Genomic DNA, 17,864 nt, shown 5'->3' on the forward strand with positions numbered 1-17,864 from the left:
ACAGCATTCAGCATGCCGTCTAATGGCAGGGACGATGCTGGGGTCGGTGATTTTATTTCTCTTGAGCTTTTGCTATAGGAGGCTAATGGCTGGGCAGCCAGTCTTTCTGTACCACCTCTGTCAACTTGTCACTTTTTGGGTTGTGTGCACACCAGGGGACACTGAAAATAGGTGCGTTTTTTTCATGAACTTAAAAATAAATAGGTTGCTGCAGTGTGGCTAACACAAAATGGATTGTAGCGTATCCTCCAAAGGTTACGGGGATGAGTTATAGCTGTTCCAGAGATATAACAGTGTGGATGCTTCTGGCCCCTTCTTTGACAAAGGTGAACAGGGATGATGTGCCTGGTCCACTGCGCATTCTGAACTGCTGACATATAAATAAAATGAGTTGAAGTCGTAATACTTGAGTGAAAGCTAAACCTATTGTTTATTCAGCTAGTAAATACAGTACCTCTTTATATGGTGTCATTCATGCAAAAGTACTGAGGAGCCGAGTGCACGGAGCATTTCTCAGCCGGGCAGTCTAGCATACAAATAGAAGAGTGTAGGGTTAGCATAACAAATTTGTTTTATGCAGATTCTTCTGCACACCTCGTGGTTGCATCTCAATGCTTTCCACATTGCATTAAGCAGTGTGACCGGTGGCTGTCACATGTTGGCTCCTGCCTACCCTCCCCATGCTTAGAGCTGTGCGTTGTAGAAAAAGGCAAGGTCACGAGAATGTGTCTTTTTACTCGCTGCAAGGTGATATGGCTTGTGATGGTCTTCAGCTCTGGAGAGGAAGTTTGGATTTGTTTGTCAGTGTGAATTTTTGCAATTTGTTTCCTCTGTCACACTCTATTAAAGTCTGTGGGCAGTATTGCTAATCTAGAAAACAGTGTAGCGTTCGTTATGTAAGCCTTCCTTATTTTGGAGGAAAATGTGCCCAGAACAATTTGCATAATGTTCAGAATAATGTTCAGAATTCCCCGGTGAACAGGGAATTTCAGATCAGCACAAAGCAATGCAGCTCTGCAGTTGTCCATGGATGAATGTGCTATCCTCAACAGTTTGGCACCCATCGGGAACGCCTTTTCTCCCAGCTATCAGGGCTATCCAGGTCGCAGCACCGTGACCAGTAGCATAACCTGCAGATACACTGGAGGAAAAGTGTTTCTCACTTTTTTTCAGAGGACTGCCAGTCCTCTGAGTATTTCCTTAGCAAAGCCCTGTAAGTGGTGCCACTCGGTAAATAAAATATCTTCTGGGAAAGGCAATTTTAGGTCAAACAAAACTGTCAGTGCGTTGGGATCCAGTTTATTAGCCAACACGAATGTCACCAGCCTTTTGTTCGCAGCTACTCTCCTCTCCCTCCTCTTCTGTAATTGTGAAGAGGCACTGAAAGGAGGGGCAGTGTTTTCAATCATCGGGATACAAGATGGTGAAAATATTTTAGCTAATTTAAAATAGTGTAGAGGGCTAATTTTTCACTTGGGAGTGAAAACTCCAGTTTTCTTTTTGTGCTCCTGTTTAGCAAGAGTTGTTGTCTTTGGTTCCATTATCTCATTCCTTCCTCCTGTTGGCAAAAGCTGATGTAAAACAGTTCTCTTGAGGACTTCTTGTATGCCTGGAATAAAAGCATATGCGTAGGACCTTTGCTGAATCAGGGCCCATGAGCTGAGCTTAATTCTTACGTTGATCCTGGAGCTGTTTCAAGAAACCATACAGGTCATCTTTCAATATATTATTTCTGAAGCCTACCACTCGGGGTAAATACTGTTCGGCTGTGTAACTGTAGCACCTGGTAGATTGATAATAAAGCATCATACACTGGTGTTTTAAAGATGAGACTTTCAGAGATTCAAGGTAGGCAGTGGATCGTCAGGCCTGTAAAATTTAACAAGTATGCTCAGCAACGTTACAGGACTGGTTTGGTGGTTTTGAAAAGTTAGAGGTTCTCTGTACAGACATATTAAACCAGGAATGTATAAAATATTCATCAGATGCTGTAGGTATCAGTGACAGTGTTTGATTTTTTGCACACGACCAGCTCGGTTAAAATCGCCTCTTTTCTCCTCTGGCCTGTCCTCTGTGGCTCAGGACTGTGTTGCTCTGTCACATCCCATATTGTGCTCCTGCCTTTCCCCGGGCTGCTCTCAAGCAGCTATGCTGGAGGGGTTGCTAATTATTTATCAGTTTAATGGTGTACATTGCTCTTCAGGGACAAATAGGCAGGTTTCCAACATGAAAGTCCATCCAGTTCAAGGACCTGACTCTGCATGTTCCTTACTATTTCACGTGTTGTGTCAGCAAGCAGAGCTGCATTTACAAAACAAGACCTGCCTCAGCAAAGGTGTAGGGATGGAAGCTCGGGAGGAAAAGGTGTTTCATTTCCTTGTTTCAGGATGTACCCCATGGGCAACAATATTTGCCCGTTTTATTTTGCTGCTGATTAGGACCATCAAAGGTGGTTTCTTTCTCTTTATGTATTTTAACACTGGGGAAAAAAAACCTTTAACCTTTCTGTCTCATTAAACGTGCTGCAATCCTCACAACACTTCAACAAGCATCCCATGTGAGGGGCTCTTGACATCAGAGTTTTCTTTCACAGATGCCTGATTACTTCTCCAAAGGTGTCTGATTACTCTTTGCCGGAGTCTCAAATGATGCTGTTTCCCATCAGTGGGAATTCGCCTTCGAGTACCACCTTTAATTATGATCCTAGACTAAGTTAAGCAATGCGCAGTCATAAATTCACTCTAGTAAAACTTACTTATCTTGGATTCTGAATTAACAGCCGGGATGTTTCCCAAGTAGTGTACCATGGCAACACACAGTTTGGAAGTCACTGGAACTTAAGGCGACTAAAACATGGATGGAAGATCTTGGATTTTCCCTCCTGTGCGTGTTGCACTGGAGGCTCGGCTGCAGCTGCCAGCCTGCCGTCACAGGTGTGGCGCTGCGCAGGCACAGCACTTGAGCTCATATTCACTGTTTCACGGCTCCCGACACCAGAAATGCAACTGCAGCTCCTGCAAAGGTATTGCTTTTTCGACACAGTGTAGCATCCTTGCCTTGGGGTGCATCTCCGCTGCAGCCCAGGTTCCTCTGGGGATTCGGTGCAGTGACATCACCGTTTTGAGGCAGATATTTAGAGCATTGGCAGCAGTGTTTCCGAATGAGAACAAGTTATTTGTCTCATTTATAGCCTCTGTTATTACTCCCAGTAATTTGTTTTTGCTTTCTAAATGCCCGTGTTTTATGAGAACTCTCGCAAAACAACTTTGCAGGCTCTTCATGCCCTCCGGTTCTCTCTGGGAGGCCAAGAAGGATGTTAGGCAGAAAAGCTGTACTCTTGCAGAATGCCGTTTATGTATTTTAGTCAAACCCAAACGACCACAGAATACTTTGTAGCAGCAAGTGTAATCTATCCAAAACAACGATACGGTAAATGTAAATTTAAAACGATACATTATTGAAATCTTAAATTGGGGTTGCTACAGCAAAATGGTAACTATTTATTTTTTGTAAATACCTAAGGGAAAATTAAAATAAGCAAGAACCTTTTTTAGTTAATTTATGATACGTTTACATTACAGCTCATTATTCTCATCCTTTGGAAGAATCTGTTTTACAGATTGATTGCTTCATAGATTAACTCCTCCCTCCCGATTTCCTTGGATTTCTTTCTGTGATTTCATTTTATTACGAAGATCATCCTTTCCTGATTCCGTTCCCCTTTCATGGACTCTACTTCAGTCAGGTCAGCGCCCTACTACAGCGAGCCGGTGCAGATGAATCTATGTATCATTATTAGGATTTCTGCTGGCGCAGCAGGCGGGCTCGGTGCAAAAGGTTGCACTTCAGGGTGGTAACAGCGTGCTGCTAATTGCTTGCCCTGCATCTTCTCTGCGCTGTAGACCAGCCCGGCTGCCACTACGCCTCGGCGCTCCGAGTGAATGTACTCACCTCTTGCTGCAAGAGTCTCTTTTGATGTGCACCTTGAGTACCTGCTGTAATCACATTTTAGGCAGAAATCAGTGTGCTCCTTCTGCATAGCTGATCCCTTCCACCTCATCCATGTCTTGCTCTGCGATTCTGGGTCCTCGTGTATGCCGGTGTCTCGGAGCACGTAATGCGAAAGCGGGAAAGGACGGGTTGCTCCCTTCTAAAGAGTCCCAGATCAGTCAGGTGGAAGGCAAAGTGCTTCAGGAAAATAGCTGACCCATTTTGAGAGTGAATCAGGTACAAAATGGCATGGTACGTATGCCTGACATAGGTCTCATGCTTCCCCTTGCAATGGCTCTGTTCTGTTTTCACCTGTAGTAACTTCCGTGTAGTTGTAATGGGAGCAGCACGTGTCTGTGCCTGAATGTAGTGGACAGCTTGCCAGTACGTTTATCAATAAACAGAAAGTGACTGCTTGCACGTGTTCATAGAGACTATGAAGTGCCCAGACCAAGGGAGCAAAAGGAATCCAGTGTGAAAGTTTGAGGAGGGTTTGAGTTCACAGCTGCCACTGAAGCTGGAAGAGCCGAGTACTTGTAAGGGAGCTTGATGATTTATTCTATTTACACCCACAAGGAATTCCTTTCTGCACTGCCTACCTGCCTGTCCGGCTCTTTGGCAGTGATTTTAATTTCAGTCTTGACAGTACTTCGGACCGTGAGTGCCTGCAGCTCATCCCTTGCGTAGGAAAGAGCCTCCAGAAGCTATGAAAGGGAAGCTGCTTTCCCAGTCTGATTTTGGGCATCCCTCAGGCACGTACTGGGATGCTCTACCAGCCCTGTCAGCTTGTTCTTCCTATGCTACCCAGTCCAAGCAGCACTGGGACGTTGGAAAGGGCGGCTTGGCTAACACGGCCAATACATGTCCTTCTGGTAGGAAACCCTCCTTTCCCTCCTTGTTGGCACAGCACGCGCTGCTGAATGTGATCACACACAGCACATCAGACACGCTGTGTAAATAAGGACACGGGTGTACACTTTTAACCCGAATCACCCTCTGTGTATGTGCAGTGTAAAGGCAAAATCCGTGGGGCAGATCCCTGGCAGACATCAGCCCAGCATGGCACCTGGTAGTGCAAGGCACGGCCTGAATCCTCTGCAGCCGCCGAGCACTCGGGCCACAGCTGTAGAAATGCTATTTATGACATATATGCAATATTTGAGCTCAACATAGTAAAATACACAGTCCATGCCTTTCAGTAAAACAGGGTCTGTTGCCATGATGCTGTGGAAACTCAAATACTACAAGGAAAACCATACAGGAATGAATCCAAACGCTGGTTGTGCATCCACTTCAGGAAACGGGCAGTCAGCAGAGAGGAGAGCCGAGCTTACCCAGAGCCCCGCCACCAGAGTGCCCTGTGTGCCAGCCAGGTTATTTCACAGGGCTCATAAAACAAGCACAGGGTCTGTCAACATCCCTCACAGCTTAAGAAACAGCCCTCTCTGAAGCACAGTGAAAGGTAAGAGCAGGGAAGATAAATAGTCTGTCTCCTGTAGCTACATTGTGCCTGTGGATTGAAGTAGATCAACACAAATATTTGTGTGTACGGCATGCTCCGGAGCCTGCGAATGCCTGCTGGCAAAGTGCAGGCAGAGGTAAAGGAAAAACCTGTGCTTCTCTTCCAAGCAATTATCCTTATATATTAATAATGTCATTTATAAGCACTCTGAGAAGTTAACAGCGTACACTAAAGCAAAGCAAAAAAATTGCGAACGTTTAGTAAAAGGAGAAGGCGGAAAATGCTCTAAGTATGCCTCTTAGCACTTTTCTACGTATGAAAGCCTGTGTTGTCTCTGCGTATGATCCTCGTAGTCTGTCTGTTATCCTCTGGGAGCACAGCCCTCACTGAACTCCGAGATTGAATCCGACAGCCCCAAGAATGTTGTTGTTTGTTATGGATCGGAGTTTCTTCCCAAGCATCTCCACTGAGTCTCGCCAGTGCGAGGTGGCTGAATCCGACACTGTGTCACTTCCCTTGCCGTGACACCAGTGGCACGGCACTGGAAGCAAGCGTGAGTTTTCTCATTGCAGTATAACCCATATTCCAGTGTTTCAGGGCTTTTTTGAAGTTTTGAGGGTCTCTGAATGAGAAGGAATATACATGTGTGTGTATATAGACACAGGCGTATAGTTAAAAGTGTTTTTCTTCCTTTCTCTGTTGGTGGCATCGCTTTGTCTTGCCTGCAGTTGGGTTCCTGGGGCTGCAGGGCTGAGCGAACTTGGTGTAGGATTTTGCCGATAGCACAGGCATCAGTGACAGTTTTCAGGTTTCTCTGAAATCAGTTGGGAAACTTGGGGCTGAGTTGGGTGTCATTTCGGCAACAGCAGCAAGTGATCCATCTGTCCTGCCAGACTGGTCCTTCCAGCTCCTTCCCAGTGCTGGGGCAGAGGGGAAGAAACACCCTCTCTCCCCAGAGGGCTTGGCCACCAAATAGTTTGCTCTTACGTGGGGAATAAAGGTATGAAACCCCCATACTGACCTCTCAGTTTCTCTCCAACTGAGCATGTGGGAAGAAATGCCCCATCTACCATCCTCGGTGCTCCTCCTTTGGAAGGAAGAAACGCTGGTCCCTACCACTCACCCCATGCAGATCCCACGAGATAGCAGGGATATACCTGTGCAATATCAGTGAGAAACAAGAAAAGGGAAGCTCCTCTCACCTTATGGCCAGGAGCTTCTGCCCAGAGCAAGAGCAGACCCTTGTCCTCGTCATTTAGCCACCCCTGAGCAGTCCTGAGCCAGTAACGTACTGTGGTCACATCCTGATGCCCTGTTTCCTTCCTCCACATATGAATTGCCTTAGAAGATCCCTGCCCATCTTGCCACGAGGGATTCAGGACTTCACTGCCACGTTGCTTTTCTGTGCTGAAAATTGCCAGGGCTTCATCACCCGACGTGCATCCCTCAGTACCCAGGAAGGGAACAGCAGTTTTGCATGGCTGAGACGTGCAGCAGGAGGGAGAGAGTGGGATTTTCCAAAAGAGGACATAGCACAGCTAGAAATAACTGCCTTTAAAGTGGTGACATTTTTATGCATGGAAGAGCTATCTTAGAACATTTTTAGCAGATTTTTATAAATCCCTCTGAGCCCAGTGCCACTGGATTCATCATGTGAGGCACCTGTTTTACAGGGAGAAGGTATACAAGCAATAACTGAATATACAGTTCTTGCACTCTCTCAAACTTTCCCTAAATAGCTTTTTTTATAACCGCAGGTAGCAGATGCACAAAGCGTGATGAAACCCAGGGAGTTTGGCTGGGTTTGCGTTTCTGTCTGTGAAGGGGAAATGTAGGCTGCTTTAAAAAAACTGTAATATTCTCTTACATGCCCCTGCTGCGTTCACGGGTGTGTCTTAATATCAGTGGTTAATTCTTGCAAAACAATAAGCCCCCTTTTTGTCTTTCAGCTCTCTGAAATGGAGCTGCCAGGAGCTTTTGGATTAAGCTTTATCAGGCTTCAGTTAGGAAAGCCTCGTGGAGGTTACGTAGCCAAATACAACATACAAATCAAATTATGGGAGAGATGAATGCAGAGTTGTTAAATTAATTTTGTTTGTTCCAGCCCATTGGAATGTTTTTAACACGAAGAAAATAATTCTCTGCTGTGTGGCTGGCCTGGCCAGCACTTAGGAGGGTATTAGCATGCTGTGTTTGTCTGCGAGTGGCAAACAGGTTTTCTCCAGGCTTCAGTGAGCCCTGGAAGACAACCTAGCCAAGGTGCCTTGGTTGTCTGCCTTCCCCGGCAGGCTGCTCTGCGGAGAAGGGCTCCCCGCAGCCCCGCACATGGCCAACATCTGGAATCGCCAGCCGAGGCTGCCCTGTGTCGGGTCAGGGGGCTTCCTCCAGCTGCGCCCACGCAGCCCACCCTCTTCAGCTGGACTCCAGGATGCAGGAGCCAGCTGGTTTGCCAACTTCCCAGTTCAGGTCATTCCCAGCAGGAGGGAGAGGGAGGTTTGCTCTGAGAGGTGAGCTCGGACCAGCACACAAGCCCATGGTGCTGCAGACGTGCTCGCCTGTTGGGTGCCCCCGCGACGTAGCCCCGTGCCCACGCGAGGCTTTTCTGCCTCCGGGACTCCTGGCATGGCCGGTCGGCTACCCAGGACACAGCGGCTTTGGTGTCCTGCTAGACCAACGGAGGGCCAGGTAACGGCTCACTACTGCCCTGCACCGCAGAGGGACATCCTGAAACCCTCCTCCATCATCCTTATTAGCCCTTAGGATCCGAATTTAAAAGACAGCATTAGTAGTACTTCATCTAAAAACATCTGAGAGACTATTTCAGTGAGAAATGATGCTTGGATGTTGGTTGCGGTCCTTTTTTTTTCCTCAAGCAATCAAGAATTCACAGGCTTCTCTTGCTAATTTAGCCTGGTTTAAAAAAAAAAAAAAAAAAAAAAGCTTGTGTTTCTCTTTAGTGTGTCCTGACTCACTTCAGGAAGGTGCAAACTCCTCCCTCCCTGTCCCAACCTCTTTCCACGTTTCTACTTGTCTTTCAGCTGCACATTTTGCAAAATCAGTAGAGGCTCTTTAGCATCTAAAAAAAAAGGCAAGCAAAGAGCCTGTGATTCTTTTAATCTTCTTTTAAAAATCCAAGGCACACAGAGTATTGAAAGGAAAATTAGAACTCTGGAAAATGCCAGCTGTTTTATAGATGGTCAAATCATTACACTTTTTTCCTTGCGTTTCAGACATTCGCTAAGTTATTATGTATCACTTTAATTAAATCATCAAATTGAATTATTGGATCAAATTATTTTTTTTATTCCATTGTGTCCTGAGCAGGTTTGGTTAAATTAATAAAACTATATGTTTCATTTTACAAAAGATTTCTTTTTTGCCCATTCATAAGCTGTTAAAAAAAAAGTGTCTGAAAAGAAAAGGTTGGTTATTACTTAATTAGATCAGGTAGTGCTATGTGCCTTGGCGTAATTGGAACAAAGTCATACTAAGTCATGATAATTTTGTAGTATTTACTATGAAAAAGCAGTATTGTAAATTCAGTCTCTTTTTGGCTGGCTGTGGTTGAGGTTTGTGCTCATCAAAACGTGTCTCAGCGAAGTCATTGGAGTCACTCAGCTGCTTATAAGCGCTCATGACCTTAGAATCACAGAATGGTTTGGGGGGGAAGGGGCCTTAAAGCCCACCCAGTCCCACCCCCTGCCATGGGCAGGGACATCTTCCATAGACCAGGTTGCTCCAAGCCTCATCCAGCCTGGCCTTGGACACTCCCAGGGATGGGGCATCCACAGCTTCTCTGGGCAACCTGTGCCCTTTCTTGGATCAAGGTGCAGGGTCAGGGAGGATCTCCTAACTTTAAGCCTGTGAGTCTCCTGTTTATCCTTGGGATATAATCCCCCTGACTGGCATGAGCTACTCCGAGTAGCTTCAATGCCAGCTGGAAAGAGGGGAGCAGAGTAGAGGGGTGACAGCTCCCTGTGGGGGCTTGTGGTCCTTGTCTGGGAAACAGCTGGCTTGCCATGCTTGAAGGGTACTGCAGTTCAGGTAGGTCCCTCTGTCTCTCGTGAAGGTTACCTGTTTGAATTCTTTCTAAAACAATTTGATGCATGATTACTCTAACTACATAAATCTCTGCATGTCCTCCTGGTGAGGACAACTTCTAGGTCGGGGTAGTCCTTCACCCTGGGCCCCCATCTCTGATAGGATCTGATTAGGTGGAGCGATAAAGGCTGGCCTAGCATTTTGAAGCGTAATTCTGTGATGACAAAGGGCTTCAAAGGGGGCAGTTATGATTTATTGGTGCAGTTATCAATAAACAGTGATGTCAGTGAGAATTGATCCGACTCTCTCAGTGGGAAGAGGTGAGCATGGAGAGGCATACCAAGGATCGGGAAGCTCTGTAAATAATGACAACAGCGGCTACTTTGGCTGTGCCCTCTCAGCCAGGTCCTGGCCGCCTTCACCCCGTGCTCTGCAGCACCCTGCCTCTGCGCGCTCCCTGCAGAGCCCAGGAGGGAAGGGGTCTCCAGATCCCGGCGTGGCTTCTGGCTTTGTGGCACCGCCAGCAGAATGCTGGTTTGATCTCTTCAACCCAGTGTAAATAGAAATTCGTATTAGTTTTGTCAACAACTTGCAGTACTGCAGGGTTTGTTTGCTCGGCTGGATCATCCTCCTGGGTTGAGTAGGAGGATCTACTGCAAAGCTGCAAGGTTGTCACCACTCCTGGCAGGAGCAAACCCCAAAGAAAGATCTTTCCTGCCCAAGCATGTTTCTGCAAGATACATTCTCTTGTTTGGGCTAGCTACAAAATGTGAGTTATAACTCCGCACATGCATCTGAGAGGTATTTTTCTATTGTACTGGTGATATTGGTGTTTACAGCATTTAATCATTTTATTTAGGAACGCTAGCTATTTCAGTAATGGAACAGCAGAGCTACCTGCAAGTCCAGGCGTAGGAATAGACTTTTCTCCCCTTCAGTGCTGCCAGGACTCTTTAGAAGTGAAATAACGGGCAAGTATACAAGCAGTCACATACCTGCTGAGTGCAACAAGCTGAATGTGTTGGCTTTAAATGGAAAAGTCGTACTGGGAAAAATAATTCTGCAGACAGTGTCAGCAGGATGGGCTGGATGACACTCCGACTTTCCCTGGCAGAAGACCAGCCACAGCACATGCGTTTAGGTACCGTTGCAAGTGATTTTTTCTTGGTTCAGAGTTTATATTGGGAAAGAGAATGTGAGAATCTGTCCTGAATTGTGTATTTTAAACACGATTTTTAAAGCTGGGAAAAAACCAAAACTCTTTGGAGTTGGGAAGCGAATGATGTCCCTTTTCAATAGCATGTGAGTGCCATCTAGTGTTCTTCATTAGTGCCTGGACCTTGACATTCCCAGGGCTTGAAAAACGTTTTTCTTAAGCAGCCCACTCCTCCTGAAGTGTATAGGCTGGGTTTGCCCCCGGGATTGCTCTTCCCTGGAGAAATTTGGGGTTTGGTGCCTGCAGCAAGCAGAAGCCGTGGTTTTGCTCACTGGTTAAGCTGTGCCTATGCTGACGTCCCTGCTGACTTTAGCTTGAGCGAGAAGTGACTTGTGCCTCCCCGCTGCAGGCAAGGGTAAGAAGGAATGGCTTTCAGAGACTGGCTGGAGGGTTCTCCTGCCTGTTAGGAGGAGGAAGAGGTGGCCAAGGTCCACCAAGTGCCACTTTTCCCTGTGCTGGTGATCTGACTGACAATCAGCTGAGAATCTATGAAGGAAAATAGAGAGAGGAGTCTGCTCATGTGCAAAGATATACTAGGTTAAGAGGAAAATAAATACTTGCTGACCCAATAGTGTCACATTTTCAGAGGTTCCACCTATTTGCAGGGTTTGCAGAGCACACCGGAGTGTTTCTCCCCTTCCTATGGCAGGAGACTGCAAGCCAGGGAAGCTGAGGCTCTGCATGTTCCAGTGCGGAGCTCTGAAGTGCCCACATTCAAGCGTACGTGCAAAAGCCAGGAGTGAAACTAAGTTGAGAACTAAGCAACCTGCCTGCAGAGGATGGATTCTCTCGCTCCCTTTACTCTGGAGAGCAGAAAGCAGCTGCAGGTGGTATTAAATCCCATTGGTCTCGGTGGATTGCAGTCTAAGCTATTACTGTAGGCAAGGGTATTAAAGCAAAAACCTGGCTCTTAAAGTGAGGCACAGTTTCCTGTTTGTTTTCTCTCGGTTATTTAGGAGAGCTTCATATTTTTTCCTTCTGTTTATTTTTTTTTTAGCTTGCAGCACTCCCCCGGTCAACATGAAAGTGCAGCCTGTGAACAGGACAGCATTACTCGTAACCTGGAATCAACCAGAAACCATCTACCACCCTCCGATCATGAACTACATGATCTCATATAGCTGGACTAAAAATGAGGATGAAAAGGAAAAGACTTTCACCAAGGACAGTGACAAGGACCTGGTAAAACCACAGCATCAACCCAGCCATATGTACCAAGCTATCCTTATATTGTTATTTTCTCAGTAGAAGGAGGTAGAGGAGGAAAGTAGATTTTTACCTTACGGACAGGCTAGCGTTTGGCTCGTAATGAATTGCTATTAGACTGTTCAGCATTAGTTGAACGTTGCCTAACAGACTACCCAGAACACTGGAGTGTGAATTTATAGTTTATGGGAGTGCATAAAGGACTAAATCTGCAGACACTTTTTCATGTACTGTTGCCGAGAAGCAGCTGGCTTGGGAAACAGTTAGGCTCTGAATACTTTCTGGCTTGTGTTCAGCTCAAAGATTTTCACATTAAAAGCCTGATCCCCCAAAATCTGTTCCTGGGCTCAGGCTTTTGCTGTGCGTAGCCCCTCGCAGACTTTGGAGCGGTTTCTGGTCGGCAGGTGCTGCCCAGCAGTAGGAGTGTCATGGGCAGGGCTAGCAGAGCGTTGCAGAGCGGCCCTGCACAAGCACTGCCTGCGTCTGGCAGTGGAAGAAAACGAGGGAAGAGCGAGACAGGTCCAGCACAGATGGAAACACCCATCTATCTCGTCCACTTAGGGTTTGATCTGCTTGTCGCTCTTGTCTAAGTGGAAGCGAGTATTGTGCTGGTCTTTAACATTCTCTGCATATAAAATCAAAGTGACATATTCAGGTTTGAAAGGGCTCCATTTATTGTTAATCAAAGAAAGCCTCTAGAATAATGAAATCAGTAATTGTATATGCACATGAAAAATGCAGCAGCACAGAGTGTTATTCCTAATGACTGTTACCGTATTTTTTTTCAAATACACAGTCCTCTGGGCCCATTCAATCAGTTATACAATAATACTTCTCTTATTCCCTTAGATGAAGATTCTTTTACTTCATTTCCATTTATACTTTCAATTTCCCCACTAGACATTGTTATCTGGGTCATATTAGGGAATGATGTGCCTCACAAAATCAGAAAGGAATCTATTGAAAGGCACCCAAGGTTATGATGTATTGTAACCTCTCTCTTGTCATAACTTCACACTCTTAAGGGAGATTTTTTTAATCAGGCATAAGGAGGAGAGCCTTAATCAGCAAAAATGAGGTGGGCACAGCAACAGCATCCTGTTTTATGTAAAAGAAATAATTAAAAGGGCAGGGGATGTGATGGAGTGATAGCTTGGAAATAAATTGCAATGAGACGCTGTGCTGTGCAGCAGAGCTTGGAGGTTTAGAAAGCAATGACAGCGTAGTCTATTTTAGGGGGAAAAGAAGGAGGAAACTCTTTTTCAGAGGAAAGTGTAATTTGCTTTCAGTGCTCTGGCAGAGACAGCTGGGCTGTCCTGTCTTCAAACAGAGCTAGACAGTGTTTGGCTAAAGAGACCCCTGGTATTTCAAGTCACCCCCACAGCTACTTCTGCTGTCTGTGGCACACAGGCTGGTGTGGTCACGGGCTAAGGCAAGGCGGAAGAGGAGCTGGGAGGCAGCAAGGCAGGGTCTCGGGTATAAAGGCACACAGGGACATCCCACCCAGGGTGCCGAGCCATCGTATTATAGGGGCCACGGGCATCAAACTGCCATAGCGAGCTTGTTGCAAAATAGAAAGCCAGTTTGAACATACCGTGACTTTTCTGGGCTAATCCCAAGTTTGGGACTTGGATCTCCACCTGTAAACCTCTCATTTTAATTCCTGTAAGGTCACATGATTTGGGGTTTAGGTTTTTCTGAGGAGAGCAGAGACTTTCAGGCATGAAGACTGTCACGAGAGTAGGCGTGGGATGTGTTCATTCCTGTGTCATGGCAGTCAGCAGAGTCTGGGTGCATCACTTTTATCCCAGGGAAGTCCCTTGAAGTTGGCCTTGCCCTCTCCCAGGGGCCCAGTGGATATTTCTGTTTAGAAATAAGTTTGTCTTACATGTCCTGTGTTAGCACAATGCTTTATATATTTCAAGCTGATCGTGGACAGTACTGTGGGGGTAAAAAACTGAATAATATCTATTTTTTTTAAACAGAAGGCCATCATTAGCCATGTCTCACCTGACATCCTTTATCTGTTCAGAGTTCAAGCAGTTTGCCGAAATGAAATGCGTAGTGACTTTAGCCAGACTATGCTCTTTCAAGGTAAAAAAATCCACATGCATATTTTTACATTATGACTATGTGTTTAACATTTTCTTTGCAGGGCACAATATGGTGTGGGATGATTGCAGAAGATGTTTGAATGCATGTAGACAGTGCTAATTTCAGATTGTGGCCAGAAACTTTATCAGAGTCCTATTCCTAGTGATGGGGGTTGGCCTACACCTCTCTGCTGGCAGGTTTTAGGAGAATTCAGAGCTTTCCTTGGTGCTAGTTTTCTAAAACAAATTCATCAGAGACTACTTATGCATCAGAGGCACCGCCACAGCAGAATGCGAGTCTGATGGGTGTCTGGTTTATGTAAAGAGGAAAGGAGATCCGTCCTACCTTGACAACCACATGTGGAGACGTTCTGGTTTTACCATGCACACCACCTTAGTGATTTCCAAACATACATATTTAAATGCAAGCTAAAGACCTGGATGCTAAGCTGTTTTTTGTTATGGATTTCCTTTGAAGTTTATTGGCGAAATGTGGTAAAACTGAGATTTACTAGAGGAACTTGATGCTTTTTGAGTTTTTTAAGTGCTGAAGTTGTGCTCTTTCCTAGGAATTTATTACTACTATTAAGTAGGGCAAAATCCAACCCTGCTGAGAACACTGCCTCCCACTCCAGTTTACAGATATATCTAAACCTCGGAATGGGTAATAGAAAACCAAAACAAGCAGAGAGTTAACAATTTAAATCATTAAGGCAAAGCAAAGAGTTAAGTCACTTGGGTCTGATGCCGTGTGTGGAACAAAATGAGAGGCATTTTTAAATGTGATTTTTGGAAAACATGGGAGTTTAGTCCTACTCTTTAGTACTTAGCATCTGATGGAAGTCAAGCTGCAGACACAATTCTGTTCTGGTCCAGTTCCATGGCACAGTGTTAGCAGCGTTGCAGGCAGAGCAGGGGTTGGAAAACAAATGTCCTGTCCAAGCTGAGTGTCTCCTATGTAGCTCTTGGTTTCACAGTATCTCGGCACAGTGTTTTGGACTTTAAGTGTCAGACAGAAGTCAGAAACGTCATGGCCTCTGGCAGATAATGGAAAAATTATTTGAAATTTGACCGTGATACCTATTTAATTACAATTAAGAGTAGCTCATTATTGTCAGTTTTTCCAGCTACTCTTTGGGTATTCAGCCCAGTGTTCAAAGCAGTGGCAGTGATACAGGCATCTGCAATGGGAGTGGATGTGGCATTTCTTCCCATGGCTCCCCAAAAAGGAGACGTTCTTCTCATCCTTGGCTGTACCCAAGATCTAACCTAGATTGAAAAATCCACCTGAGTTTTCAAAACATTCTTCAGAGGACTGTAGATGAGATAAATAACAATAAATAGCAGTAAATAATGATGATATTATCACAAGGACAGGAAAAACTATTATCATCAACCTGCTCTTGCTTCCTGGTAAGTCAGGACATTTCATCCTCCTTGGGTTTGAAGGAGAGCACGTGTTTTCTGACAGTGCACTTAGACCGGCAATGCCAGGCCTGTGTAATTAAAGACAAGTGACTGGTAGACACCAGTACTGAGTGAGGTGAGTACCACCAAACGGGCCGGGTAGCTTTTTCTCCCGCCTGAGACCCGCGGGCGCGTTCGGTAGCAGCACTGTTCAGCAGTTTTACCGATGCCCCCCTTCCCACCCGCTGACGCGCTGGTGTTCTTTGTTTCCCAGCTAACACTACTCGAATTTTCGAGGGGACCAGAATTGTGAAAACAGGAGTGGTAAGTGGGGGCCGTAAATCCGTGCGGAACGCGGGTGGGCAGCCGTGGATGTGGGTGGCATTCCCACGAGGTGGCAGCACCGGGCTTTCCTGGGGAGGTGGCTCTTCAGACCCACCCCCAAGGGCTTTACACCTCAAATATTGGGAGGGTTTTGGTTTCCTAGCTTCATGCTCCCAGAGGCTTTGACCACGGGAAAATCAAGTGTTAAAAAACTTCCCAAATATGTATTCAACGCATTTAGAGGAGATTTGTAATCTTAACAATGATTGTGGAAATAAATCTGATTTCTTTTATTAACTGTACGACCAGCAGTATATGCAACAAGAATAAGGCTTCACAGGCAGCATCTCTGCGCATCCACTGCTTTAACAATAACTGCTATTGTGCAAATACAGCCCTAAAAAGCTCTTTGTTTTAATCTGAATTCAGGTGGGACTGTGACAAGTCCCTGAGGCTGACTGTTGTATCCCAGAATCAGAAATGTTGGTACATTTGCAGCGAAACTGGAATACACTGTTTCAGTTTTGAAAGCACCTTATTTGGTTACTTAACATAAACTATCCATAACCTAAATGTCTTGGCATTCGGTGTACTGAACCATTCAGTCAAATTTATGGACTGAATTCATACTATTGAATATACTCTAAGTACATTGCTTCTGGTTTTATTCTGTGCCAGTTTACTCCCTAGTAAGCAAATAACGCATACAGAGCTTGAATTTGAATGATTAATGTTTGTTTAATGATGTATAGAGGTATTCTAGACATATAAATCTGCTGTCAACTTTTAATACTCAGTCCAGCTTTGAGACCGTACATGCCAGCGAAAAGCAAATCTCACAGTGCCTTAGGGATTCACGCTGATAAGTATCTGAAAGTTTAGATGCTTTTTGAAAGTTTTGGCTTGAAACCTCTAAAGCGCAGGTTTTCTTCTGAGATCTCAGGTTCTCTGTGACTGCAGCTGGTCAGAAATAATGTGAGAAAGCAGCCTTTCTTGGTTTGCTGCAGCGTTTCAACTACACGGCCTGACTGAAACTGGGAATTGCAGAGAGATGCAGGAATACTGTTGAGTTAGAAATTCCGGTTCCAAAAATAGACACTTCACAGTTTCATTCAGCATTCAGTAGCACCTATTTAACCCTTTTTTGGCCCTGTCTGGTGCATACATTTCCAGCTAATGCTCCTCCTGCTGATGAATTCAGTGAAACACTTTTCAGTAAGTCAGAGGGAGCGTGGCCAGGTGGTCCGGGCAGAACTGCTGACCCCGGCTCTTCCACTGAATTACTTCTTGTCCCTGGTCAACTCACTTCAGTGTCGTTTTCCACATGCAATTCCAAGAAGGGGAATGACTTGTCTAGTTCTTACACTATATACCGATGGGTTTTTATTTCTGGTAGAGCATGCATGCACTGGGTTGACGTTAGAGTAACAGTGGCAGGGTGCAGAAGATGCAAACTCTTCCCAGCTTCCTCCCATCTCCCCCAGGGAAGTAGGCGGTGCCATCCCTGGCTCTAGGTCGCTGGTGGTGGCCAGGGAGAGCCCTGTGGATGGGGAAAGCTGAGGCTGTATGTAGATGCTGCAGCCCGGTGGTGCTGGTAGAGGTCGTGGTGAGCTGCCGAAGGGTTCCTGATGCTTTCCAAGTCCTTCAGGGTGCCCAGCTGCCCGTGCTGAAGGTCTTTTCTAACAAGAGCGATGCCTAACTGCAGCACCACTCCTTTGGAGAATAATGCTGATGGGTAAATTAAGGAAATAAAATAGTACTGTTGGAGGCCCTCAGTGTGTGTGGGAAGAGCCAGAGTTTCTGTCAGCGCAGACCCACCAGCCGCGGATGCTCACGTTGGCAGCACAGCCCTTTTTATGGGACAGCCCTTATGTAACGCTGTATTTTTAAACTTCTGTATTCTGAGGATTAAAGCACTGTGAGTGCTGCAGCTAAACTCATTAAACTCCCTTACATCCTCCTCATCCCTCAGAGGAAACGTTACTCACAAGTCACAGGGGATGTGGGTGGAGAAGGTCCCATTGTAAAGCAAGGATAAAGAGGGTTTTGATGGTACTGATTGTTTGGAAGTGGTGAATTGCAGGGAGGTTTCCTCCCTTCGTGGTTTGCCATGTAGTTCTGTGGC

The 17,864-nt window shown here is 45.7% G+C and overlaps 1 protein-coding gene across 1 annotated transcript in view; it reads left to right on the plus strand.

Annotated features, from left to right (window-relative positions):
* Positions 1-17,864, plus strand: part of LOC104509326 (receptor-type tyrosine-protein phosphatase gamma-like) — a gene marked incomplete at its 3' end in the record, with an annotated part of 119,157 nt that overhangs the window by 100,889 nt on the left and 404 nt on the right. Inside the window, 3 exon segments of the mRNA XM_010151227.1 lie at positions 11,707-11,891; positions 13,901-14,009; positions 15,690-15,739. Coding sequence (XP_010149529.1) covers positions 11,707-11,891; positions 13,901-14,009; positions 15,690-15,739 — 344 coding nt within the window.

This window comes from Eurypyga helias, unplaced genomic scaffold (genome assembly GCF_000690775.1).
Source record: "Eurypyga helias isolate BGI_N326 unplaced genomic scaffold, ASM69077v1 scaffold90, whole genome shotgun sequence".
NCBI lineage: Eukaryota > Metazoa > Chordata > Aves > Eurypygiformes > Eurypygidae > Eurypyga > Eurypyga helias.